We start from the raw sequence: 26,802 nt of genomic DNA on the forward strand, positions 1-26,802 counted from the left end.
TTGTAGCATACCCATGATCGAGCGAACATCATCGTATGAAATTCAATGCTTGGTTCATACTTATGACCGCTGCTGTGTCCCAAGATCACGGGATCCTAACTGATGAATGTCAAGTGATTCCCTGAACAACTGCGGCAAGGAAGGTTGTAAAATGAGGCAAAACTCACTTAATATCTCACTTAACAACATACATCTCGGGCTTAATTGTAAGTCAGGGATCACTTGTATTGACCTTTAGTTCACCAGGTTCTTTTGCAAAGGTTTGAGCAATAAATCTTAACTGCAACCTAACGTGGAATCCTGATACTTTATGAGGGATTCAGTCGCAGGTTCAAGTACCGTATTTTTCCGTCTAGAAGACGCCTCCATGTTTCATGTAGAGCAGTGATGGCTAAACTTTCTGTTTTGGGGTTCCAAAAATGTGAGTGTGCACGTGTGACAGCACGCGCTTGCACCCATAATGCAAAGTGTGCCCCCACGTGCGCATACATGCACAAACACTCCCCCCCGGGCAGGTTGCACTGCCGATGTGCTGCTTGTCGCCAAGCTGACCTTAATATTTCCTCCGGAGAGCCGGGAGACGCCACTTTCGCCCTCCCCAGGCTGCAGGAAAGTCTCCGGAGCCTGGGGAGGGTGAAAAACGGGAGTTCAGAAACAGACCGTTTACGTCCTCCCCTGCCCCCTGGAAACTAGAAACGGTCTGTTTCCGACCTTTCGGTGGGCCCGTTTTACACCCTTCCCAGGCTCTGGAGGCTTTCTTGGAGCCTGGGGAGGGCGAAAACGGCCTCCCCTGGCTTTCCGGAGAGGCCAAAAATCAGCTGGGTGGCGTGCGCATGCGTGCCGGAGCTGACATAGGGCAATGGCTTGCATGCCTGCAGAGATGGCTATGGTTTGCCATCACAGATGTAAAGTGAGTGAGTAAGCACACTACAAGCCACCCCTGTGCAGAAGCCATCTTATTAGAGAGAGAGAGAGAGTAATACAAGAACAGAAAATGCATCACAGGAACAATAGAGATGAAACCTAGAGGGGCAATGTGACACAGGAAACAATGGCAACAGAGAAGAATGACAGAGCTGCATATGATGTACAGGCTCGTCGGGCATGTGCGGCACAGCTGGAGGATGGGGACGGGCCACATCTTCTCCCCTCGTCCTCCTGTGTATAAGATGCCCCTCCGTTTCCGAGCAAATATTTTAAAGGAAAAGTAGCGTCTTCTACACGATAAAATACGGTACCTCTCCTGACCCAGCTTCTCCAAATAAAGAGAGCGGGATCCAAAGCAGGCCCACAAGATTACCTCTGCTGCTTCTCTCGGCGCACCATCTCCTTCAGCTTGAAGGCGGCCTCACAACGTCGCCGCCGCCGATCCCCCCGCTCCGCCGCCTCCATCTTCAGTTGCTCGCGCTTGTAGCTCCGCTGGAAGGCCGTGATTAGTCGCCGCAAACGGGCGGTGAGCGCAGAGGCTGGAGGCCAGAAAAGATTCCCTGGCTGACCTAGAGAATGATGACAGTGACGGCGGTGTGACTCGTGCATCCTCCAGTTGACCCTCTTCCCATGGTAGAGATACAGATTAACAGTGTTCGAAGGGATCTTGTAGGTCATCTAGTCCAACCCCCCACCCACCCAAGCATGAGACCCTACACTATTTCTGACAGATGACAGTCTAATCTCTTCTTGAAAGCCTCCAGTGATGAAGCTCCCACAACTTCTGAAGACCACTTCTGTTCCATTGGTTCCGTCAGAAAATTTCTCCTTATTTCTAGGTTGAGTCTCTCCTTGATCTGCTTCCATCCATTGTTTCTTGTCTGGCCTTGGGTGCCTCGGAAAAAGGCTTGACCCCTTCCTCTCTGTGTCAGCCCCTCAAATATCATGACTCCCCTGGTCCTTCTCTTCACTAAACTAGCCATGCCCAGTTCCTGCAACCGTTCATCGTATATTTTAGCCTCCAGTCCCCTCATCATCATGGTTGATCTTCTCTGCACTTTTTCTAGCATCTTAACATCTTTTTTACAGTATGGTGACCAAAACTGGATTCAGTATTCTAGGTGTGGTCTAACTAAGGCTTTATAGAGTGGTATAATTACCTTCCTCCCCATCCACCACCGATATATCTTCATCCATCATCATTAGCGCTTCGCCCTGGAATGGAGACATTAGTGCAATTAAACTGGATTGCCAAGTACCATTATAGCCAAGGATGATGGTTTTTGGCCTAAAAGTCATAAATTTGCTTTACTTGTGGAAACAAGATCCAGGTGGGAAAACATGGAAGCAGATAGAAGCTTTCATATGTTTCCCCCATGTTTCTCCATAACTCAAATTTCCCAAAGGAAAAAAAAATATCGTTCCCATTAGTTAACTTTGCCCTTAAAACTTCCCCCGGGCACCCAAACAGCATGGAGTGGGGGGTGAGAAAGCAGCCTTGAAAGGTGCCAATGAGTCCCTAAGGCAGCCTACAAGCTGACTTTTCCCCCCTAGTTTGCTACATCTAGACGTAGTTTTAATTCTTCGTCTGCGGAGAATCTCAGTCATCCAAGTCACAGTTGTCTCGAAAGTGCTTTTTCTAATAGGTGCGAACTGGCTGAATCCCACCACTGCATCTTGGGTTCTGGTTTTTTTAACATGAGGTGATGAGCTTTATCTATGGCGGCAAACCTCTCTGCGGGCACGCGAGGTGTTGCCCAGCTCAGCTCCACCCGCACATGCGCCTCCCGCCGGCCAGTTGAATTTTGCGTCTCTGCTGTACATGTGGGAAAGGCCCACGCATGCGCCAGGAGGAGGGGGAAGCGTAGAGGGGTGTGCCCCTCCCCACCGTGCCCCGTTTTTGCTTTCCGGAGGCTTCAGGGAGACAAGCTAGACACCCAAAACGGGCCGTGGGTGTGCACAATGCGCCCTCCCATCGCCCATTTTTGGTGTCAGGAGCCTTCAGGGAGCCCTGCTAGGCCCAAAACGTGGTGCGAGGAGAGGAAGGTGTCGCACGTATGCGTGGGAGGTGGGTGGGTGGGTTGCGCACATGCACAGGAGGGTGAGGGAGAGCAAGGTGTCATGTCAGCATGGGCAGGGGGCATTGCATTATGGGTGTGGCCGTTATGGGTGTTGATTTCGGTATGGAAGGAGAAAAAGGTTAGCCCTCACTGGGCTATATCAACAGTGCAATTGGGTTTAGGATCCCACCTCTTCGTCTGCTCCTTGGCAGGGGCTCCAACTGGTTTGTATTCCGGATCCTCGCAGTCCTTGTCAAAATCCACCCTGCCAGTGACATAAGAACTAGTCAATTATTGCTTGGAAATCCCGGCATCCTTCCTCTGCTTTCTAGACACACCTCAGAACTTCCTTTGAGAAGTAAATGTGAACTCACAGACACCCGAGATTGGGGCCAGTGGTCCCCTCCCTCGGTGCCTCGGTATTAGCATGGCGAGTCATCATGGGTGTGGTTCCCACCCACTGTCCCCATCGTCCGCCGTCCACCCCCCTCCCCAGCCTTGAGAATGGCTCAACTCCAGCCCAAGCGGCCTCTCACCCTTCGCCCACATCCGGTCGGTGCTCAGCGGCAATGGCCTTGTCATCCGGGCGGCCGGCTTTCTCCAGGAAACAGAGCGCGGGGTCAGCTCGCATGGTGTTGTACTTCTCGTAGCCTGAAGGAAAGGCCAAACATCAGTGCCTCAAGGGTTTATGTCCCCGTGTAACCTCAGGCAGAGGTTAAGACTATAAAGTCAGCTTCCCGGTTAAGCCTCTAGTCCTGGCGTTCCTTAGAGGGCTCTTATCCAAGAGTAATCAAGTGTCAGGGTTCTAAGTAACACCCCTAATGGAATAAGACTCTGTGTTGTGGTCCGCCAGCGCCCAGCGGAGCTGGCAACAGATTCGGACAGTGAGGAGGTTGGGGAGGAAGATGGGCCAGTCCTGGAGTCTGGGGAAGGCTCTGATGTGGGCTCCGCGTCGGAGGCAGTGGTGGGGCCAGGGCCGTCCAACAGTTATCAGCTACCTTCGGAATCAGACATCAGTGGAGCAGAAGAACAGCAGTTGGAGCCTGTTCACAGTGTGCACATGCGCAGTTGCCAGACGAAGGGAACAGCTAAGGAACAAGGTGGACGGTGAATGGCCCCACCCATAGGGAATAAAAGAGGAGCAAAAGGGGAGTGGAGTTTGCAGGAGACACTTAGTTCATTCCTGCATTCTTGCCAAGTATTTCGGCGTCTGAAAAATATCGGTCTGGCCACTCTGGAAGCCTGATAAAGGTTGGTAATTGTGAACTATCCTGAAAGACTGTGGGACAGAAAAGACTTTGCTGGAGAGGAATTCACTGTAAATGAAATAAAAGGGGTTTATTGGGACAAGAACTCGGCTTCGTGCTGCTGGGGAAGCCTCGGTCAGAACAGTTTTGTTGTTTTTAGAGTCCTCTAGATTAAATGAATTTAGATTGAATATAATTTAGATTTGGCGGCTTCCGTCCACTGATAATTTATTGGTAGTCCTTGACTTATGACCACCATAGGGGCAGGAATTTTCACTGCTAAGCAAGCCGGTTGCTAAATGAGTCACACCTGTTTGATGATCGCTGTAGCTGTTAAGGAATCTGCCAATTAGGTGTAAGCAAAGAAAGGACTGGATTTGACTGGGTCTCGTTGTCTCATCTCTGGTTTTGGGCCTGAGAGTTGGATCGGCTCCTCCTTGCGAAAGGAAGGGGCATTCCCATCCAGAAGTTATCACTCACCATGTTTGAAGACCCCAAGGAGCAACGATTTGTCTGCTTCCGTGTCCCACCAGGCTGTGGGGACTTCTGCCTGATCCACGAGCGGAAACCAGATATCAGTTTCGCTGCAGGGATGAAGGTGGGAAATGGGAACAAAACAAGACAAGACAAAGGACTTGTGAGATGTGAAACAGGAACCAAGACGACTCCCAAATCCTAGCTCTGCTTTCGTAGCCTCACTCAGAGCGCAGAGTAGATTGCCCTTAGATCAGAGGTAATCAAACACAAGGCTCGTGGGCTGTGATATGGTTATTTCCGGCTCGTGGGGCTGTCCTGGAAAATGTACCATATATTCCGCTGTGCAAGGCGACTGGGCGTATAAGACGGCCCGCTAATTTCAGGCGCCCGCGAGCCATTGGAAGGCCTCCGCGCTGCCGCGCTTTCGTACTTTGAGCTCAGCGCCTTCCTCCTCCTGACCGCCAGCCAGACCTTACTAAGCCATCCCAACCCTCATCCATCCATGTGCCCAGGCGAGGAGCGCCGAGTTTAACGATTGAAAGGCCAGCATCTGCGCTGGTGGTGGCGCAGCCTTTTCTTTTCTTTTTGTAGGGTTTTTCTTATACCCGGCATATAAGACGACCCCCGATTTTTGAAATACATTTTTGGGGTTAAAAAGTCGTCTTATACGCTGGAAAATACGGTAAGCCGCGTGGCTTTGGCTGATCTACCCAATGCAAAGAGGAGACATCGGGCCAGCAAGGGTTCGGCTCAGACTACATAATGCGAAGAGGAAATATCGGGCCAGTGTGGCTTCGGACTGGTCTAATGCAAAGAGGAAACATGCTGGCAGTTTGGGGAGTGGTGTTAAGCTGGCCATGCCCACTCAGTGTCCCTGTCCCCCCCACTTTTGAGGTCAACGACAGCCTTGATGTGGTCCTCAATGAAATTGAGTTTGACACCTTAGATGCACCACAGTAATCCATTTACAAGAGAAAATAAATAAACAGAGGCTCTTTTGCCAGGATTTTAAAAAAATCTCTTTAACAAAATGACTGACTTGGAGAAGTAAATATGTTTGATAAAAAAATAAACAAACTCAGAAGTTGCTAAGGCGAAGCCACAACGGCTCATCATTAAGAACAGTTATCTGGTGGGATGGGCGCCTTTAAAAATCAGAGTAACAAGAGTTGGAAGGGACCTTGGAGGTCTTCTAGTCCGACTCCCTTCTCAAGCAGGAGGCCTATATACAAATCCTTTTCTTAAATAAGGACTCAAAGAAACACACCCCTAACGGAAAAAGTTTGTCACGAAATCCACTGAAACAATCAATGCTCGTTTTCTATACCAACCATACCCATCCATCTATATACTATATAAAACGGCTGAGTGTGTGTGTCTTTGCGTGTTCTAGCATAACTCTGGAACGCCTCGAGCAATTTCAACCAAACTTGGAACACAGATGGCCTAATCCCTGGAGACAAATACTGTGGGGGTACGACACACCTTACACCCCTCGAGATGTGTGTGTGTGTTCTGTTAAGATGAAGCTTGTTGTGCCTTAAAATGGCTTCTACTGCACTACCATAAAATGGATTCTACTGTACAGCGCAGTGGAGTTGCCATGGTAATAGCTTCCCAGTGCTCCGCAAGAGGGCTCCCACTGGTAAGGGGGGAAATTCAACACTACAAATGACGTTTGGTCCGAACATTTCCCCAATATAAATAAGTACCCAGGCAATGCTGGGTTATCAGCTAGTTAGTTATAACCGCAAAGTCGTTGAATAAAAACAAAAGGTGGAACATCAGTAATTGTGGGGGATAAGCCCACAGAACTCCCCCAGGCCACCTTTGTAAACATCATTTTTTTTACCTGGAAGCAGCACCTGCCAACACTTTCTCAGCCTGGTCCCCGATCACCTCCTGACGCAAGTAATAAAGCATTCGGACCCTGAGCAGCACCCTAAAGAGGAAAATAATACCTTTCTGTTGGAAGGACCAAGCATCGTTTGACAAATTGCACCCACCCACGTTCCAAGACATTGTCTGTCTCCACTGTTAAGTCAGTGACGATGGCAAAAGGTTAAACATGAAAGCCAGCTCAGTGGTCTTGGGCCAGTCACTTGCTTTCAGCTTAACCTATCTCACGGTTGTTGTGGGGTAAATAAAGGAGAAGGAATATTATGTATGTTTGTTGCCTTGAGTTATGTATAAAGTAAAAAGGTGGGATAAAAATCAGATGGATTAACCAGATAGATAGATAGATAGATAGATAGATAGATAGATAGATAGATAGATAGATAGATAGATAGATAGATAGATAGATAGATAGATAGATAGATAGATAGAGATGGATGGGTGGATTATAATGACAGGTAGATGATAGGTAATTTGACAGGTAGATATGGATGGATGGATGGATGATAGATAGATAGAAAGATAGATAGATAGATATAGATATAGATGGATGGGTGGGGGGATTATAACGACAGATAGATGATAGGTAGATATGGATTTGACAGGTAGATATGGATGGATGATAGATAGATAGATGGATAGATAGATAGCATAGGTAGGAGATAGATAGCAGAGATAGGAGATAGATAGATAGACAGACAGACAGACAGACAGACAGGTTAGTTAGATAGAAATAGGCAATTATATAGATAGAAAGATATGGAAGAAAGAAAGGAAGAAAGAAAGAAAGAAAGAGACAGCATTACCACCATACAATTATTTTTCAGTGGACCACACCCAGCCTCTCGAACAGCAAATTGGGAAAATGCCAAAACCAGCATTTTTGAAGACTGAGGTTGAGATCTGGCACTATCTGTCTACCACCTTGGAGCTCCCATCTTTTCTGCATGGAAAAAAGATTGGGATCCAGGGAGTTGGCTTCTACTGGCTTTACAGGAGCACCCCGGGCTGGATCTCCCTTCATTCCCCCCCTCCCTTCTTACTTGTTGCATTGGTGCTTAAGATGTTTCTTGTAGCCTTCATCTTGGAAGAGAGTGTCCGGGTTGTACTTGTGGATCCACTCTGCTTTCTGGAGATCAAACGTGGTCTGAGACTTGACTTTCTTCCCCTTGCGGCCCCGTGGAACCGGGATGGACAGGCCTGCCCGAGGAACAGGAAGGGAGCTCAGAGCAGGGGCTAGGTATAATATGGAACCAGTGCAATAGGGATTAGGTCACCCCGGCTTTTGCAGAGTAGCTCAACTCACACACACACACAGACACAACACAGAAGGAGCCACTTAAAGGGCTCACCAACAGCAAAGGGACACCAACATTATTCCATTTCCCAAGAGTCCACCACCCTAAATTCTCTCCACTCTGGAAAAGGATTAAGGAGGCCACAATCTCAAGCTTGGATCAAAGTCTTCCTATCAACAGAATGGACACATAGGTGTGGGTAACACTCTCAAAGGACAGCAATAGAGGGGATGATATTTTTTACAGAGGCATGATTGAGCACGTCTTAACAAACTGCGTCATTGTTTGGTTTGGTGGCCGCAGTGTCTGAGATAGAAAGCTCATAAAGAGAGTGGTGAGGACAGTGGAGATGATTATAGGAAGCTCACTTTCTCTTGTTCAGGATGCTGCTTATAAACGCTATGTGCTAAGTGCTTGAAGCATTGTTAAAGACCCCACACACCCACTTTACGGTCTGTTTCTGTTGCTCCTCCTTTGGGAGGTTTCTAGTAGGACTGATTCTGGAAAAGCTTTGTTCCCTAAGCCATCCGTCTGGTATAGAATCATTTTTCTCACCATGTACATACATATATCCGAACTAGACTATGTTCTTTCCCTCTGTCATAGAATGTATGTGAGCATATGCAGAATTTATTTTGACATGTTTTCGTAGTGTTTATTGGAGGTGGTCAACCTTTGAGAGCCATATGCAACGGAATTTCATTTTAATGAATGCCAATTAGTCTACATTCAACGTGACAATAAAGTTATTATTCTAAGTTCTATCAAAGGAGCCCCTTCCCTCTCGCTTACCCGAGTGGTTCTGAAGCTCCTTGGCTTTGCCGTTTTCAACCGGGCTGATGAGATCCCAGATGAATCCTTTGATGTTCTCGTCGCCCCGATAATGCATCAAGCAGTAGACCAGGATGGCACGGCAGATGGTCTCCACGTCCCGCTCGGACATCCGCCGCTTGAAACGTCCATGCGACAGGATCTCCCTCCAGCGGCCCCAGCTGCCAGGCAAAGCAACAGAGACATTGCTCAGATGGCTAATAAGGATGGGGAGGGGCTCTTGGTGCTCTCTGAGCTGGCTTGTCATTACCCTAACTACTGTGTTTCCCCCAAAATAAGACAGGGTCTTATTTTCTTTTGACCCACGAAATATGGCCTTGGGCTTATTATAGAGGGGGGGGGCTTATTGTTTTGGGGTTGCCGGGCAGCTGCTCCCTTGTAAGCGGGCTCCCGAACAGCCGGGCACAGACAAGGCACATGGTGCTCTGCCCGCTCCCCAGCTTCTGCGGCTTGGCACATTTGCGATACCCCCTCCATGTCAGTGCATGGAGCTCTGCCCAGCTGGAGAAGGGGGTTGGGTGAGCGCCTGTTTCGCCCACAGCAGCATGCCTCCCAGCCTCACCATGCCCTGGCCCAGCTGCCGCCGTGGTGGCGCTCCAAGCATAACTTCTTCTCCGGCTTCCAAACTCCAAAACTAAATATGAACCAAACTCCAAAACTAAATATGAATCAGTTCCAAGCATCTGAATTTTCATCAAGTGACCATGCGAATGTGGCAATGGTTGTCAGTGTGAAAGATGCATCCTAAGTCCCTTTTTCCCTAGTCCCATTGTAACTCTAAACAGTCACTAAATGAATTGTTGTAAGTCGAGGATTACTTGTAGTAGCAATGGTTCACTTACACACACATGTGATCCAGGAATTTATTTCTCCATCAGAATTGTATTCACCCTCCCTCTTTTGTTTTTTGGCAAATAAAAAAAAAGCTATTTTTTTCTTGCCTCAATCAAACTAATTGTTAGTTTAAATTCAAAAATAAAATAATTGGTAGTTGAACTAACTCCCTACCTGTACTATGAGGAAGCCAATCTACCATAACTGTTGTGGCCCAGCAGGAGCCGTTGGAGCTGCAAACAGACTCCGGCAGCGAGGGGCCCTATGAGTCGGCTCTGGAAGATGTGGAGGACCCTGGACAGGGTTCAGACTCCGAGCAGGGACCAGAGAGGCTGGTTGGCCACCAGGAGGCGCCTGAGGCATGGAGCAGCGGTGAAAGCCAAAGGGAGTGTGCCCAGGACGTCAGGCCTTGGAGCAGTGTGGGAGACAAGGGAGTTGCTCCTGGACGCCAGGCAACGGCGGGCAGATAGATGCACAGAACAACTACGTAGATACATAAGATAATTGGACCCAGGTGGTTGTAATTAGGCTCCTCTCAAGAGAGTATATAAGGAGATACTTTGGGAGGAGACTGTTTGCAGGCTTCAACTTCATTACCAATGCTAGAGAAGCTCTTGTTTATATTTCTTATCTTGGAAGTCTGGATTGCTGCCAAGGTCTGGTCAGTGTTGATTTACTGTGAATAAATCGTCTAGCAGTAATCTTGTCTTGGAATGCCTTGGTGTATGGAGAGGGGGGTCAGAACACATAACTATGGAGATTCTCTGTCATTCAGGTCATGGTAGTCCCAAATATGCTTTTTCAAGAGGCAACTGGGCTTTTTTTTTTCCTTTGAAGGCCTTTTGCTTCTCATCCAAGAAGCGTCTTCTTCTTCAGCTCTTTGGGACAACTCAGCTGAAGATGCTTCTTGGATGAGAAGTGAAAGGCCCCCAAAGAAAAAAAATCAGAAAGTCCAGTTGCTTCTTGAAAAAAAAACAAAACACTTTGGGACAATCTACCACGACTTTCTCTCCTTGAGCTGCTCTCACTAACCTAGCAACCTAGAACGAAGGAGAAATATCCTGACAGTTAGAACAATTAATCAGTGGAATGACTTGCCTCCAGTAGTTATAAATGCTCCAACACTGGAAGTTTTTAAGAAGAGATTGGACAACCATTTGTCTGATGTGGTGTAGGGTTCCCTGACTTGGCAGGGGGTTGGACTAGAAGACCTTCAAGGTCCTTTCCAACTGTTATTCTATTCTATTTCTAATTCTATTCTATTCCATTCCATTCCTATTTCTATTCTAAGATTCCAAGATAATCCTCCCTCTTCCCATAAGAAATTGGATTAAAACACACACACAAAGATGCACATCTTCCCCTACAACTCCCATAATCCTCCTTTCCAAACGTCCCGTTGCTTTTCAGGAGGCCTCCCTCCACGCCACATACCCATAGACTAGCAGTTGTTTCTCCACCTGGAAGCAGTCGGTGCGCCCGTACGAATGGTGGAGGGGATGGTGGTGCCGGTCATGGCGCCGGGAGCGCGGCCGGTCGTCATCGTCGCTCTCCAAGTCGGAGAACTCAACCAGGTCGTCGTCCTTCAGTGTACTGAAGTGGCGAGTCTGCTTGCGGATGCGAGGCGTGTCAATCACCAGGTTGTTCTGCAGGAAACGAAGAGGAAAAAACCCTCTGGATCTCTGAATGTGTGTCAATTCTCCTCTGGATCTCTGAATGTGTGTCAATCACCTCTGGATCTCTGAACGTGTGTCAATTCAACGTGTCTCGACATGTCAATTCCCCTTTGGATCTCTAAACGTGTGTCAATTCCCCTCTGGATCTCTGAACGTGTGTCAATTCCCCTCTGGATCTCTGAATGTGTGTCAATTCAACGTGTCTCGACATGTCAATTCCCCTCTGGATCTCTGAACATGTGTCAATTCCCCTCTGGATCTCTGAACATGTGTCAATCCCCTTCTGGATCTCTGAATGTGTGTCAATTCCCCTCTGGATCTCTGAACGTGTGTCAATTCTCCTCTGGATCTCTGAACGTGTGTCAATTCCCCTCTGAATCTCTGAACATGTGTCAATTCCCCTCTGGATCTCTGAACATGTGTCAATTCCCATCTGGATCTCTGAATGTGTGTCAATTCCCTTCTGGATCTCTGAACATGTGTCAATCCCCTTCTGGATCTCTGAACTTATGTCAGTTCCCCTCTGGATCTCTGAACATGTGTCAATTCCTCTCTGGATCCCTGAACGTGTGTCAATTCCCCTCTGGATCCCTGAACGTGTGTCAATTCCCCTCTGGATCTCTGAACATGTGTCAATCCCCTCTGGATCTCTGAACATGTGTCAATCCCCTCTGGATCTCTGAACGTGTGTCAATTCCCCTCTGGATCTCTGAACATGTGTCAATTCTCCTCTGGATCTCTGAACGTGTGTCAATTCCCCTCTGGATTTCTGAATGTGTGTCAATTTCCCTCTGGATCTCTGAATGTGTGTCAGTTCCCCTCTGGATCTCTGAACATGTCAGTTCCCCTCTGGATCTCTGAATGTGTGTCAATTCCCCTCTGGATCTCTGAACGTGTGTCAATTCCCTTCTGGATCTCTCACCATATGCCAATTCCCCTCCAGACATATTTCAATTCCTCCATGGACAATTCTCACTCTTGCCCTCTTTCCATCACTGAATCTTAAGACTTGGAAACAGCCTTTCAAGTTCAAGACAGCATAGGAATGCAAATCCATCCTTCCAAGCTCGACAAAATGAGCACCCAGATTGTTGCGGACTATAGGCTGACTCTATAAACTGCCTAGAAAGGGCTGTAAGGCACTATGAAGCGGTATAACTGTCTAAGTGCTATAGTTATTGCTATCATCAGTTAAAATCAGCAGTCATACTGATGATGTTCCCTTGTTTGGATAATGAAATGTCCGCAGCAAAACAACCAAGGACCCCACACTATACCATGTTCTACATTTGAAGGCAACCTTCCCATTCCCCCCCTCCCCCAATCTCTTATAACCGAACTTAGTCTCCTAATTGCTCCTCTCTGCTCCTTATCTAAACCTATTTTGGTTTGCCCAAATCCTCCTTAAAAGTAATGCCCAGATTTGACGCATGATGACCATCTCACTGAGGACTACAAGCAGAGGCTTTCCAAGCAGAGGGAAGACCTGTAGGAGTTCAAGGCCAGGTAGTGGCACCTGGAGGCTCAGCAGGCTGAGATGGTCAGCCAGTTCCAGGCCATGATGTAGTCCCACTGGAACGAGCCCCTCCAGCTCTTCGCCACCAGCGGGAACTTCCCTCCAGCCTTTGCCCAAAGCCCCACACCAGGAGGCTAAAGCAGACCCCAAGTCAGAATTTCTCCCTCCCCCTCTGACCCATAAAAAAAGACCCCCAAGGGGGAGACTCTCTGCAGTAACACAAACATTAATTGCACATATCCGTCCCAGGGGGCGTAGTTGGAGGACCCTTGATTTAGTGCCACATAAAAAATGCAAAGAATTTTTCTGTAGACCACCACACTTTTCTCACAAACCACCAGTGGTCCACGGACCACCAATTGGTGACCAGAGGATCCAGTCCTGGAGCAGAGAAAATAATCTGTCATCCTCACAGCTAGGATTCTGTGCCATGAGAGATTAAATGTCATGCCATCCTTCTCCTGATTCTTCTATTACTCAGCCAGCCAATCATACGAGTTGACTGCATCCCTCATCCCAGTTCAACACACCTTACTGTTCAGGAGATCCAGGTCCAAATCTGCTTTCTTAGCCCATTTCTGCCAGAAGTTGGGGTCATCCAGGGCGATGTCTGTCCTGTTTTCAGAGGCCACAAAACTTGCCTGGGAAAGGAGAAGAGGCAAAAGGAAGGAAGAAGACCGTGTGAGTAGCAAGCATACTTCACGCACGGTCTCATGTACAAACCTTTCTGCTAGATTTATACAGCCCACCAGAATCGTGGTTGTTTGGAATATAATTCTAATGGTTGGGTTGGCAATATATAATCATGTAACAATGCTATACCTGTTTCTTTTAAGTCATACTGTAAAATGTGATTGGTTGCTGTTTTCCTCAATCGGCCATAAGAGGGAGCCAGAACGACTGTTAGCTCTCTGTTTGTTAGATGCTGGGCTGATCTGATCTGAGTGTTTTGGAAGCTGGCTGTTAGAAAGTGCCGTGAGCTATTGTAAGTTTTGCAACTGCTAGCAAACTTTGAGTACCAGACTGTTTGTATGTTTATGGACTATGTTATTTGGATTATCCCTTAACTGAAAGACATTGATGTCTGACTGAATTATCTGTGTATGACTTGGCTCGTTTGATGGACTCTGATACCTCTATTTCCATGAAAGTAAAAGCCTATTTAAACTGCAGTGTCTCTGTATGCTGGTTTGTGTGTTCTCCAACACAACTCTCACAATGCTTCTCTGAACGCACTCGCTCTCCCAACGGGGAGCTTACCTAACAGTGGTTAGATACTTTGTGGCTCAGTGTGTTGTGGGAAACTCAGTTCATTGTCTTAAAAGTGTGAACGATGAGAAAGACTTCAAGAGCTGCAGTGACGCAGTGGTTAAGAGTGCATTACTGCAAGTTACTTCTGCTGAATGCCGGCTGCCTGCAATTTTGGGAGTTTGAATTTCACCAGGCTCAAGGTTGACTCAGGCTTCCATCCTTCCGAGGTGGGTAAAATGAGGACTCAAATTATTGCAGGGAATAGGCTGACTCTGTAAACCGCTTAGAGAGGGCTGTAAAGCACCATAAAGAGGTATACAAATTAAATGCTATTGCATGGAGGTAGTGACTGGTATTTTCCTGGGTTCCAAGATCACCGCAGATGGGGACTGCAGGCAAGAAATTAAAAGAGGCTTGCTCCTGAGGAGGAAAGCTATGGTAAATCTAGACAGCATACTAAAAAGCAGAGACATCACCCTGCCAACAAAATAACCTATAGTCAAGGCTATGGTTTTCCCAGTTGCAATGTGTGGCTGTGAAGGCTGGACCATAAGAAGGCTGAGCGCCAAAGAATTGAGGCCTTTGAAACTATGGTGCTGGAGAAGACTCCTGCGAGTCCCCTGGACTGCAAGGCCATCAAACCTGTCAGTCCTAGAAGAAATCAACCCTGACTGCTCTTTAGAAGGCCAGATCCTGAAGATGAAACTCAAATACTTTGGCCACCTAATGAGAAGGAAGGACTCTCTGGAGAAGAGCCTCATGCTGGGAATGATGGTGGGCAAAAGAAGAAGGGAACAACAGAGAATGAGGATGGAGTCACTGAAGCAGCCGGCCTGAGCTTAAATGGACTCCAGAGGATGATAGAGGACAGGAAGGCCTGGAGGAACATTGTCCATGGGGTCGCGATGGGTCAGACACAATTTTGCAACTAACAACAGCACCAGCAACAACTGCTATTGCTATTTGCATGAGCATACAATCAGGTTTCATTAATCTCCCTCTCTTTCTCCTTCTTCCATTTCTAGATTAAACTTTAAACTGTCAGAGTGAACCCCCAGCCTTCTTGGTTTTGGGTTTAATAGGACAAGACTTGGAGGAAAAAAAAATGGAACTTGGATATGAAATATGTTGATCGCAGCAAGACGACGAAAAATGGAAGGATATTTCGATTCCCACCATGGACGAATGGCTACAGAAGCTGATGGAGTCGGCAGAAATGGCTAAATTGACCGTTTTGATCAAAGCAAAGTACTTTTTGTTGCCACATGGAAACCACTTCTGGACTTTGTGCTTGAGGTGGACAAAAAAAAAATGAAGCTTTGATTTTGGGTTTTACTAAATAGACTGATTTGTCTTTATAGAAGTGGCTAGTTTATATCATTATGGAAAAAGTAAGAATCTGAGGTTCGATGTTAAAGCTTTATTTTACTGCAACATAGGGAATCAGAACTTTTTTTTCTTCTTTTTTTTCCTCCCCACCCCCCCACTTCTCTTTCCACGACCACCACCCCCATCTGTGTTTTCCTATTTGCTTTTATATTTTTGTTTTTTTATTCTATAACTAGTTGCGTTGTCCGGATATTTATTTATAGGGGGAAAATGTCCAGACCAAATGTAATTTCTAATGTTGGATTTTCCCCCTTACCAGAGGGAGCCCCCTTGTGGAGTACTGTGAAGCCATTACCATGGCGACTCCACTATGCTGTACAGTAAAAGCCATTTTAAGGCACAACAGGCTGCATCTTAACAGAACACACCTGAGGGGTGTTAGGGGTGTCTTACCCCTACAGTATTTGTCTCCAGAGAGTAAGTCATCTGTGTACCAAGTTTGGTTGAAATTGCTTGAGGCGTTTCAGAGTTATGCAGGAACATATACACACACACAGCCATTTTATATAGATAGATAGAAGATAGCTAGATAGATAGCTAGATAGATAGCTAGATAGACAGACAGACAGATAGAGATAGATACGGTATTTTTCAGAGTATAGTATGTACCGAGTATAAGACACACCAAAGTTTTGAAGAAGCAAATTTTTTAAAAAGTAGGTAGGTTGATAGAAGGATAGAGAGAGAAATACAGTAGGTAGGGGGAGAGAGAGTAGTAAGGTAGGTAGATAAAAGAAGAGAGAGAGAGAGAGAGAGAAATACAGTAGGTAGATAGGGAGAGGGATAGAGAGAGAAATAGAAAGAGATAGAGAGAGAAATACATTAGATTGGTAGGGAGAGAGAGTAGGTAGGTAAGCAGATAGATAGAGGGAGAGGGAGGGAGAGAGAGAGAGAGAGAGAGAGAGAGAGAGAGAGGGGGGGGGAAATACAGTAGATAGGTGGGGGGAGAGAGTACGTAGGTAGGTAGATGTTTCTAGGTGTTTTTATCTATGTGCAGGAGAAGGAAATCGCTGACAATCTGCAGCACCTAAGACTTTGTTTCTGCTGGCACAGCACTTGATCAATGCAATTCTCATCAATCAGTTAAAGAGCTTTCCAAAAGGGGGGGGGGGAGTTTTTGCACTCTGCAAACCTCCCCCAAACGGCCTGTTTTTTGTAAAAACGGGCCCATTTTTTTTAAAAAAGAGGCATAAATAGCCTTGGGGGGAGGGCTTGCAGAGTGCTCCTGGGGGGATTGGGGGCCCAAAAACGAGCAAGAAATGGCCTCTTTTTTGCAAAAATGGGCCCGTTTTTTGTCAAAAAAATAGCATGCATAGCATTATGAAGGCTTATAGAGTGCTTCTGGGGGCAGCGGGGGGGGGGGGGGGAACGGGCCGTTTTTTGCTCATTTCTGCCCTCCCCAGCCCCCAGGAGCTCTCTGAAAGCCTTCATTAGGGTATGCACAGCCATTTTGGTGAAGGGGCGGGGCCTCGGGAAGCAAAAAATGCTGTATTCGGTGTATAAGACGCACCTAGATTTTCAGCCTCTTTTTTAAGGAAAAGAGGTACGTCTTATACTGTGAAAATATGGTAGATAGACAGACAGACGGACGGACAGACAAGGATACCTTGGCAAAGGTGGACCCTTTCCCTTCACTCTCAATGGTGATGGTGGTGGTGCGCCGAAGAAGGATCTGGTCAATGTCTTCCTCGCAGAACTTAGAGCCCTCATCATCCTCTTCCATAATGGCGGCATAGGCCCCTTTGCGCAGCAAATCCTCAATCTCTTTCTTCGAAAACTGCTGAATCTGTGGGGTGGGGAAGGAAGAAAGGGTCGCTTTTTTCTATTCTCTTTTGGTTCAACCAGAGTCAGGAAGCAACCTGGGAAAATGCCAGCTGTGCAATCAAAATACTTTCAAAGCAATACATTAGAAAAAAAAAACCTTAGAAAATCGATGGCTAGAAAAAGCCTTAGTTGTCCATCGACTCTGCCCTTTGAGTCTTTGGTTTTTTCCCCTAATCAGTCAATCCAATTGAGTGCTGTACCTTAGGATTCTTGATGAATGTATCTTGCCTTTTTATGTACACTGAGAGCTTATGCACCAAAGAAAAATTCCTTGTGTGTCCAATCACACTTGGTCAATAAAGGATTCAATTCAATTCAATTCTATTCTGCTGCCTTGTCCGACCAGTTCCGCGCTTTGCCTGCTTTACTTACTGGAGCGCCCTGTGACAACCAGCTGAATTTTTGAAGCTGTGTGTCTGCCCCAATGAGGCGCCTGCAAGTGTAGCGAGTGCATGCGCTCACAACCAGAGAACCTGTTGTTAACATTCACCTCTGGAGAACAGCTGATTGGGGGTATTCCGGGAGGCCGACTCACTCGCCAATCAGGCTAAAGTGCTGAAACAGACCAGGCTGTTTGCTAAGGATGCCAGCCAGATGAATTAACGATGGATGCTGGTAGGCAGAATCATAATTCCCCCCCCCCTTTTCCTCCCCCAAAACTAAGGTGCGCCTTATACTCCAGAGCATATTATACTCTGAAAAATACGGTAATCAGAAGAGTTGTATTTTTATTGCTGGTTTCCCTTGCATTAACCTGACAGGGGTGCAATTCTGCACTTCCAGACACAAGTTTCCCAAGAAGCAAGAGAAGTTTCCTCCCAAAAAACCAAGGTGTGCCTTATACTCCAGAACATATTATACTCTGAAAAATACGGTAATCAGAAGAGTTGTATTTTTATTGCTGGTTTCCCTTGAATTAACCTGACAGGGTGCAATTCTGCACTCCCAGACGTAAGTTTCCCAAGAAGCAAGAGAAGCTTCCACCTTAAAAGTTTGGGGCACAGAGGTTGAATTTCTGATCTGTGGGCTTTCCCCTCCCTGCTCCTTCCTCACTATCTACACCAGATCCAGAAAAGCAGGAAGGTTGAAAAAAATCCTGCTTTGTTAGATCAGTAGGAGGGATGGAACCTGCAAATCTTTCCCCTACCGATTCTCCCGGAAACTAAGGCGGAGTCTTATCTGAGCTGTTTTCCTCTCCACATCAGATTCGTTTTGGGCTTCTACTATGCTTCTTGGGAGGAATATCTCGCTTATCTCCTCCGCCAAGGTCATCTTCTTTTACTCTTTCCGCAGCAGCTTCCCGTTCTCTCCCTTACCCCAGTGATGCTCCCTTCTCGTCCGCTCATGGACTGCAGGACTGCCTTATCCAGGCCCAGCTTGAGGCTGGCTTTGTCAAACATCTCCCGCTCGTAGGAATTCCGAGTGATGAGGCGGTAAACTTTCACAGCCTTGCTCTGTCCGATGCGGTGGCAGCGAGCTTGCGCCTGGGGGGAAGGAAACAGAGGTATGAAGCCTACAAGCATCCTTCAGACCCAGAGGCCGGGTGGATAAAAATCGATGATTTTTTTAAAATTTAAATCAGTTTTTTTTAAAAATCAAATTTATTTTAATAAAACGCTTTTCAACTAAAAATCTTACCTAAAGATAATTTTCTATTTAAGATACATTAGGTTTAGGATTAGATTTATTAGATTTATATGCCGCCTTTCTCCCAATGACTCAGGGCGGTGTACAACATTAAAAGAAACACATAACACAAAAGTTAAAAAAAAATTAAATAGAATAACCCAAACAATTGACAATAACATTTTTTTTAAAAAAAAATCAAATTAAAATTAACAATGACCAATAATTTATTTTGTTTTGTTCAGGCCAGGCTGGCTTGCTGGAAAAGCCAACTTTTTAGGGCGCATCGGAAGGATCGGATAATAATTTAGTTGATTCAGCATGAAATGGAGCTTAGTGATGTAGCATGAGGCTGCGCATTCTGCAATCTTTACGTTTTTTTGGAAACTCATTCAATGAATCCAAGCTCGGCAAAGCTGAGATAAGATGCACCGCATTGATGCTTTCACACAATTTCACCGTAACCATGAGATAAATCAAAAAACAAAGTTCTGGAATAGTCCCTTATCCCATTGTTTTTCAAATCTGTGTAGACTACAAAGTGTATGGTGGTTTGAAGAGAAATGCACCTGTCCCACCAGGTTCTAAGTGTGAGGAGGAAGGGCAAGAAGTGAAAATGAAAGTGAAACCTTCTAAGCAGCTTATAAATATAATATTAAAGGGTGCCTGTTATTTCAGATCCATCATGGCCGCAGGCCATGTTAGCGGGCATCCACTCACTAGCTGCCTGCCACGTCCCTCACCTTGTTGTGTCACTGCCGCATCACCAGATGTCCCGTTAAAGTGAATGGGACTTAATACCACATGTACGTAATACTATAGGTAATAATTGCAGCAAGAATCATATACGCACAAAATTAGAAAAACAAAAATATACCAACAGAAGAAAATGTGTAAAAAAAAAGTATTAGAATGTGCTGTGTTAGGAATATAATCTAACAGTTGGGTTGGCAATATATAAATCATGTAACAATGTTGTATCTGTTTCTTTAAATCATGCTGTAAATGTGATTGGGTGCTGTTTCCTCAATCGACCATAAGAGGGAACCAGAATGTCTATTAGCTTTCTCTCTGTTCCTTAGATGCTGGGCTGATCTGATCTCATCTGCTGTGGGCTATTGTAAGTTTTGCAACTGTTAGCAAACTTTGAATACTGAACTGATTATATGATACTGTATTATGTTATATGGATTATCCCTTAACTGAAAGACGTTGATGACTGACTGTCTTATCCCTGTATGACTTGGACTGTTTGATGGACTCTGATATCTCTATTTCCACGAAAGTAAAAGCCTATTTAAACTGCAGTGTCTCTGTATGTTGTTTGTGTGTTCTCCAACACAACTCTCACAACGCTTCGCTGAACGTACTCGCTCTGCCAACGGGGAGCTTACCTAACACGCTGAATCCTGAAGAATGAGATAATTTGTCTAATAGTCCTAGAGCAAATTGTTTTACGTCTCTTTAGGCTGGACTGAGTTAAAAAACTGAACTATCCAGTCAGAGGAGGCGTGGTCAACAATTACGTAACTCAGTCTCTAGGCTAATGGACAAAGTTAACCCATGCTTGGATTCCATGCTTGGATTCCCCAAGCAGCGCAAAGGAGAATGGAGAGGCTTACAAAAGAAATAAAAGACAAAGAGGAATCTGAGTATTACTTAGTATGGAATGTATGGTACAAATGGTGAGAGGAAAGATGCAAAGAATAAGAAAGCATTAAAGGAAAAAAGATTAAGTAATTAGAAAACAATCATAAAACCACATAATTTTATAAGATATGGGATTTGTTTTATGAGTGGTTGGGAAAAAAACCTGGAAATGAAAAATGTTTTACCTATATTTTAAGGAGTTAAGTGATAATACAATTATGTTGTGAAATAGATTAATAATGATACAATGAAAGACACACACACACACACACACATATATATAATTTAGAATTTTTTGTTTTAAAATGGATAAGGATAACAATGAATTTATGTATACTTGATAGAGGATTGGTGATATAATGTATAACTATAAGTATATATTATAAAGATATTCTGTTGTTGATAATTTTAATAAGGAAGTAATTAAAAATTGGTATATATATGAAGTGACTATTTAGAATACCTTGTTGAAAAATGAAGGAATAATATCTCTGTTTGAATGTACATTATTGTCCTTGAATGTACAAGAACAATAATGAACATAAGCATACTCGATAGATGATTGGTGGGATTATACATAATTGAAAATAGTGATATACAAATGTAAATAGTGGGTAATGTTTTTTATATTGTAAAAAATATTCAGAATGGGATAAGTGATTATGTAAAGGTATATTGTTATTAAACAGACAATCAAGAATGTAAGGGAATTAGGTTTATTGATAAAAATATTCATCGCAATTGAATAGATGTTGTACAATGAAAGTGAGGCATTTAGTTATATTAGATGGAAAATCTGTGATTGTAAATGTAATTGAGAATATGGATTCAAAAACACTTGTAACCAAACAAAATGCCTGTGTAATAGATGAGAATTTTTTATGTTGTTTTTTTTAATGTTTAAAAATAAAAGAATAAATTTGAAAATAAAAATAAAAAATAAAACTGCATAATTAATAAGGGGGGGATAGTAAGACATATTGTATATAAAATAGTACCGAATAATAGTTATAAGAGGAATATAGAGGTACATAGAATGATAGGAGATGTATTGTATAGAAATAAGTACATTGCAAGTAATATGTATAGAAGAAATATGCATAAATTACCATATTAGTAGATGAAATATTTGTGTTTTTTAAAAAACGGAAAAAAGTTGTTTAATAAAAAGATTTTTTTTGAAAATAAAGTGAATGGGACTGTCAGTGAGTCAACAACAAGTCAGAGGTGGAGTCGCTGCAGGACAGAGATGACAGTTGCTCTTTAAAAATTATGATTTAAATCAACTTGATTTAAATCAAGCCTTTTTTACTACTGATTTAAATCGACTTATACAATACAATACAATACAATAGCCAAGTTGGAAGGGACCTTGGAGATCTTCTAGTCCAACCCCCTGCCTAGGCAGGAAACCTTACACCGTTTCAGACAAATGGCTATCCAACATCTTCTTAAAGACTTCCAGTGTTGGGGCATTCACAACTTCTGGAGGAAACTTCTGTTCCACTGATTAATTGTTCTAACTGTCAGGAAATTTCTGCTCAGTTCTAGGTTGCTTCTCTCCTTGATTAGTTTCCACCCATTGCTTCTTGTCCTGTCTTCAGGTGCCTTGGAGAATACTTTGACTCCCTCTTCTTTGTGGCAACCCTTGAGATATTGGAACACTGCTATCATGTCTCCCCTAGTCCTTCTTTTCATCAAACTAGCCATGCCCAGTTTCTGCAACCGTTCTTCATATGTTTTAGCCTCCAGTCCTCTAATCATCTTTGTTTATCTTCTCTGCACTCTTTCTAGAGTCTCCACATCTTTTCTACATCATGGTGACCAAAACTGGATGCAGTATTCCAAGTGTGGCCTTACCAAGGCCTTATAAAGTGGTATTAACCCTTCCCGTGATCTTGATTCTATCCCTCTGTTTATGCAGCCTAGAACTGTGTTGGCTTTTTTGGCAGCTGCTGCACACGGCTGGCTCATATTTAAATGGTTGTCCACTAGGACTCCAAGATGCCTCTCACAGTTACTACTATTGAGCAAGGTACCACCTTAACTGTACCTGTGCATTTCATTTTTCTTGCTAAATGTAGAATTCCAAAAAACTTGCTTTAAATCAAATTCGCCATCCGCCACAGAGGCCCCAACAGTACCTGCAAGTCGTTTTGAGGATTCCAGTCCGAGTCGAAAATGATGCAGGTATCAGCAGCTGTGAGGTTGATCCCCAGCCCTCCCGCCCGGGTGCAGAGAAGGAACACAAAGCGATCCGAATCAGGCTTGCTAAAGCGGTCGATGGCGGCCTGCCGCAGATTGCCACGCACCCGCCCATCGATACGCTCGTAGAGATACCTGCGCAGGAAAGATGCACAATTCTGTTAAAAATCAGCGCGCGACACCGGCATCAACATCTAACCCATCCGTCTTCACTGCAATCGCTCGCGCACCTGCCTCTAATTAGGGGTGTTTTTTTTTTTAAAAAAGGGGAAAAAAACCTGGCTACCACAAATCCTGAATGAATCCTGTAGCTCAGCATTCATTCCTGGTTCCTGAAGTCAGCAGTTCTTTTCCTCTGGAAATCCCCCTCCCCCCCCATGAGTTTCCAGAGGGAAAAATTGCAGACTACGGGAACCATTAGCGCTACTCAGGTGACCCTGAGGACAGAGATAAAGCCCAAGTGCTTCAACGACCCTCTAAGAAGGATGCAAATGACCAAACTGTTTTCAGGAACATAAACTTCCATTTCCTCCAATCCAATCACAGCTAAAGAAGCTTCTTGGGTGAGAAGCGAAACATCTTCAAAAGAAAAAAAAAATAGAAAGTCCAGTTGCCTCTTGAAAAAGCAACTTTGGGACTCCAAGCGGCCTCAGTGACTCTCTAAAAGGATGCAAATGACAAGCTGTCTGCAAGGAGTATAACTCCTTCCATTCCCCACCATCCAGTCAGAGCTGAAGAAGCTTCTTGGAGGAGAAGTGAAACATCTTCAAAAGAAAAAAAAAAATAGAAAGTCCAGTTGCCTCTTGAAAAAGCAACTTTGGGACTCCAAGTGGCCTCAAGGACTCTCTAAAAAGGATGCAAGTGATCAGCTGTCTGCAAGGAGTATAAATCCTTCCATTCCTCAGCATCCAGTCAGAGCTGAAGAAGCTTCTTGGGTGAGAAGCGAAACCTCTTCAGAAAAAAACCAGAAAGTCCAGGTGCCTCCTGAAAAAGCACCTTTGGGCCAAAGAAGCAGTGAAAGATCAGAAGATGTGGAGAAGCCCTTTGAGTCAGACACAACTGAAGGGATAATACCATCCTCGTCATCATCGCTACACAAGCTCTTACCTCTTTTGGATGAGGTAGTCTTCCAGGATGTCAAGGCAACGGACCATCTGGGAAAAAATCAGCACCTTGTGTCCTCCGGCTTTCAGCTTAGGAAGCAGTTTATCGATCAGCACCAATTTCCCAGAGGAACGCACCATGGCCTGCAGGGGAAAGTCATGGGGCACGTGGTGGTGGCAGGAATCCCGAAACTCCGTCAAGATCTTTTCCTCGGCACCTAGTTTGGGGTGGAGAGGGGAAGAGAAAAGAATGCAGATGAAGGAATTATCTAAACTAAAACTAAAACTAAACTAAACTAATTATCCAATTTCGGTGTGTCTGTGTGTGTGTCAGTGGTGGGTTCTGGAGCTCGTTGCAACGGGTATAGTGCAACTGGGCCTGGCGTCCACCATATGAACGGGCATAGTGTGCACATGCCCCTTTATCTCTTGAGATGCCTCTGTGCCGCTCCAGTTGCTTGGCGGAGCGTCAAACAGGTGCCATGCGCCGAAGAGCTCAAATACAGGTAAAGAGCTCGGCCGGCGGGTGAGCCCTCCAGAGTACTGTACTCGAACGGTACCCGGTACCCGTACTGGGGCGTACCACCTGCAACCCATCACTGGTGTGTGTGTGTGTGTGTGTGTGTGTGTATACCAAGACTGAGAATTCAGAACAAACCAAGCCATTGCAAATAGCATTTTGATCAACTGAATGTCATCCTAAAGTTGTCATGGTGAGGGAAGGGGGGAGGAGCGCGTCCCACACATACTTTTGGCTAGAGTCGGATCTGAGATTACTGCAGCAGGCTTGGGAGGGGTGCACCTCATTGGGGAATGTGATTTACGACACAGACTGAGAGGAGGGGAGGAACAGGGGTAAAGTTCAGCTATAGATCAAACAAAGTTTAGATGTGACTGCGAAAAAGGCCTTGCCTAATGGTGCTCCTAATAAATGACTGGTTTTGTATTGAAACTTGGCTCGATACTCATGAATCAATTAGGGCATTTTTAGGAAACCTGACACTGATGTCCCTTCGATTGTTGTTTGTACCAACTGTGTTATCTAAACCAGGGGTCACCAACTGGGGGTCTGTGGACCACTGGTGATCCGCGAGAAAGTTTTGGTGGTCCACAGAAAAATTATTTGCATTTTTTTATTGCACTAAATCAGGGGTCCTCAAACTACAGCCTCTGGGCCGGATACGTGCAATGAACGTTTGTGTTGCTGCAGAGAGTTTCCCCCTTGGGGGGTCTTTTTGTACAGGTCGCGGGTGTGTGGAGAAATTGTGGCATGAGGTCTGCTTCAGCCTCCTGGTGTGGGGCTTTGGGTGAAGGCTGGAGGGAAGAGCCGCTGGTGGCGAAAAGCCAGAGAGCCTTCTTCCAGTGGGACTGCATCATAGCCTGGAATTGTCTGACCATCTCAGCCCGCTGAACTTCCAGGCACCAGTACCGGGCATTGCATTCCTGCAGGCCTTCCCTTTGCTTGAAAAGCCTATGCTTGTAGTCCTCAGTAAGGTGCTTCTGCTGATCCTCCTTCTCGGCCAGATCCAATTTGAACCGTGCCAGCTGTTTTGCCAACTCTTTCTCATGGTGGCTGCTTCGCCCCAACAACTGCTTCCTTTTAGGACCCTAAGAAGTCCGGGCGGCAGTAGAGGCAAGCAAGGCTCCCCTCGACGTGAATGACATCGAATTAGCCATGCCCACCCAGTCACATGACCACCTAGCCATGCTCAAACAGCTGGTCATTGGGTAGATCAGATCAGTGGTCCACAGGATTTAAAATTATGAATATACTGTGCCTAAGAAAATATCTCAGAGACTTAAGAAGCTCCAAGTAATCAGATGTTTGAGTTTACAGTTGGTCCTTGACTTATGACCTTAAGAGATCCTAGATTTTTCCATTATGTATCATGACAATCATAAGTCAAGGAACCGACATGACCAATTTAAACTTTGAATCCAGGTCGCAAGTACCATTTTGGGGATCTGTCAAAACTTTGAATGGTTGCTAAGTGACCAACGTAAGTTGCAGACTGCCTTTATTTTGCAAAGAGCAGTTTCGCCACTTAGATCTAATTGAACCCCTACAGTATTTTTCGGAGTATAAGACGCACCTTTTTCCCCCTCAAAAAAGAGGCTGAAAATCTGGGTGCGTCTTATACACCAAATACAGCATTTTGTGCCTCCTGAAGCCCCGCCCGTTCACCAAAATGGCTGTGCATACCCTTATGGAGGCTTTCAAAGAGCTCCTGGGGGCTGGGGAGGGCTCAACTTTGCTCAGCCCCCAGGAGCACTCTATAAGTCTCCATAAGGCTATGCATGCAATTTTTTTGACAAAAAAATGTTTTTTGCTCGTTTTGAGGGGAGAGACCCCCCCCCCCCAGGAGCACTCTGCAATCCCCCCCCAAGCCTATTCATGCCTTTAAAGGGGGGGGGGCGTTTTGGGGAGGTTTGGAGAGTACAAAAACCTTTTTTTCCCCTTTTGTTTTAATTTGCCTCTTCAAAACCTTGGTGAGTCTTATACTCCGGTGCGTCTTATACTCCAAAAAATATGGTAATTCCTATTGCGCTGTCTTAGGCCTAAAGACATTTACACATGTAGTAGGTTATAATGCTATTATTATCCTTCTCATCTTTCATGCTATTTACCCTTATTGGTATCTTATGATTTTATCACTTGTTGTTTGTAACATGATTAATGCATATGACCTATCACCTATCACTTTGTTGTTTGTATGTACACTGAGAACCCTGTGCAATGGAAACAAATTCCTTGTGTGCCCAATCAAACTTGGACAATAAAAAAATCTACTGTATTCTGTGCTATTCTATTCTATTTATAGTCTATTCTATTCCTATTTTCTATTCTATTCTATTCTATCCTATTCCTATTCTATTTTCTATTCTATTCTATCCTGTGTTGCCAATTCTATTCTATTCTCTTTCCTAATCCTAATCCTTTTCTATATACTATTTATTTATTTATTTATTTATTTATTTATTTATTTATTTA

The 26,802-nt window shown here is 45.0% G+C and overlaps 1 protein-coding gene and 1 non-coding gene across 2 annotated transcripts in view; both read right to left on the bottom strand.

The window, feature by feature from the left end:
• The window catches only part of CHD8 (chromodomain helicase DNA binding protein 8), a 137,042-nt gene that overhangs the window by 25,661 nt on the left and 84,579 nt on the right, over positions 1-26,802 (bottom strand). Inside the window, exons 18-31 of the mRNA XM_087714191.1 lie at positions 23,815-24,028; positions 22,647-22,842; positions 18,543-18,710; positions 17,009-17,188; positions 13,293-13,403; positions 11,005-11,216; positions 8,698-8,897; positions 7,651-7,843; positions 6,564-6,653; positions 4,715-4,818; positions 3,524-3,638; positions 3,181-3,252; positions 2,088-2,146; positions 1,301-1,496 (exon numbers count right to left, since the gene is read on the bottom strand). Of these exons, the coding sequence (XP_087570317.1) occupies positions 1,301-1,496; positions 2,088-2,146; positions 3,181-3,252; positions 3,524-3,638; positions 4,715-4,818; positions 6,564-6,653; positions 7,651-7,843; positions 8,698-8,897; positions 11,005-11,216; positions 13,293-13,403; positions 17,009-17,188; positions 18,543-18,710; positions 22,647-22,842; positions 23,815-24,028 (2,110 nt within the window). The remainder of the gene's footprint in view (positions 1-1,300; positions 1,497-2,087; positions 2,147-3,180; positions 3,253-3,523; positions 3,639-4,714; positions 4,819-6,563; positions 6,654-7,650; positions 7,844-8,697; positions 8,898-11,004; positions 11,217-13,292; positions 13,404-17,008; positions 17,189-18,542; positions 18,711-22,646; positions 22,843-23,814; positions 24,029-26,802) is intronic.
• Positions 3,322-3,434, bottom strand: LOC148046662 (small nucleolar RNA U6-53/MBII-28). Its single transcript, XR_015696553.1, has one exon. It is a non-coding gene; the product is annotated as a small nucleolar RNA U6-53/MBII-28 (small nucleolar RNA).

This window comes from Thamnophis sirtalis, unplaced genomic scaffold (genome assembly GCF_051295495.1).
Source record: "Thamnophis sirtalis isolate CommonGarterSnake01/CBP01778 unplaced genomic scaffold, rThaSir2_p1.2 scaffold_4, whole genome shotgun sequence".
NCBI lineage: Eukaryota > Metazoa > Chordata > Lepidosauria > Squamata > Natricidae > Thamnophis > Thamnophis sirtalis.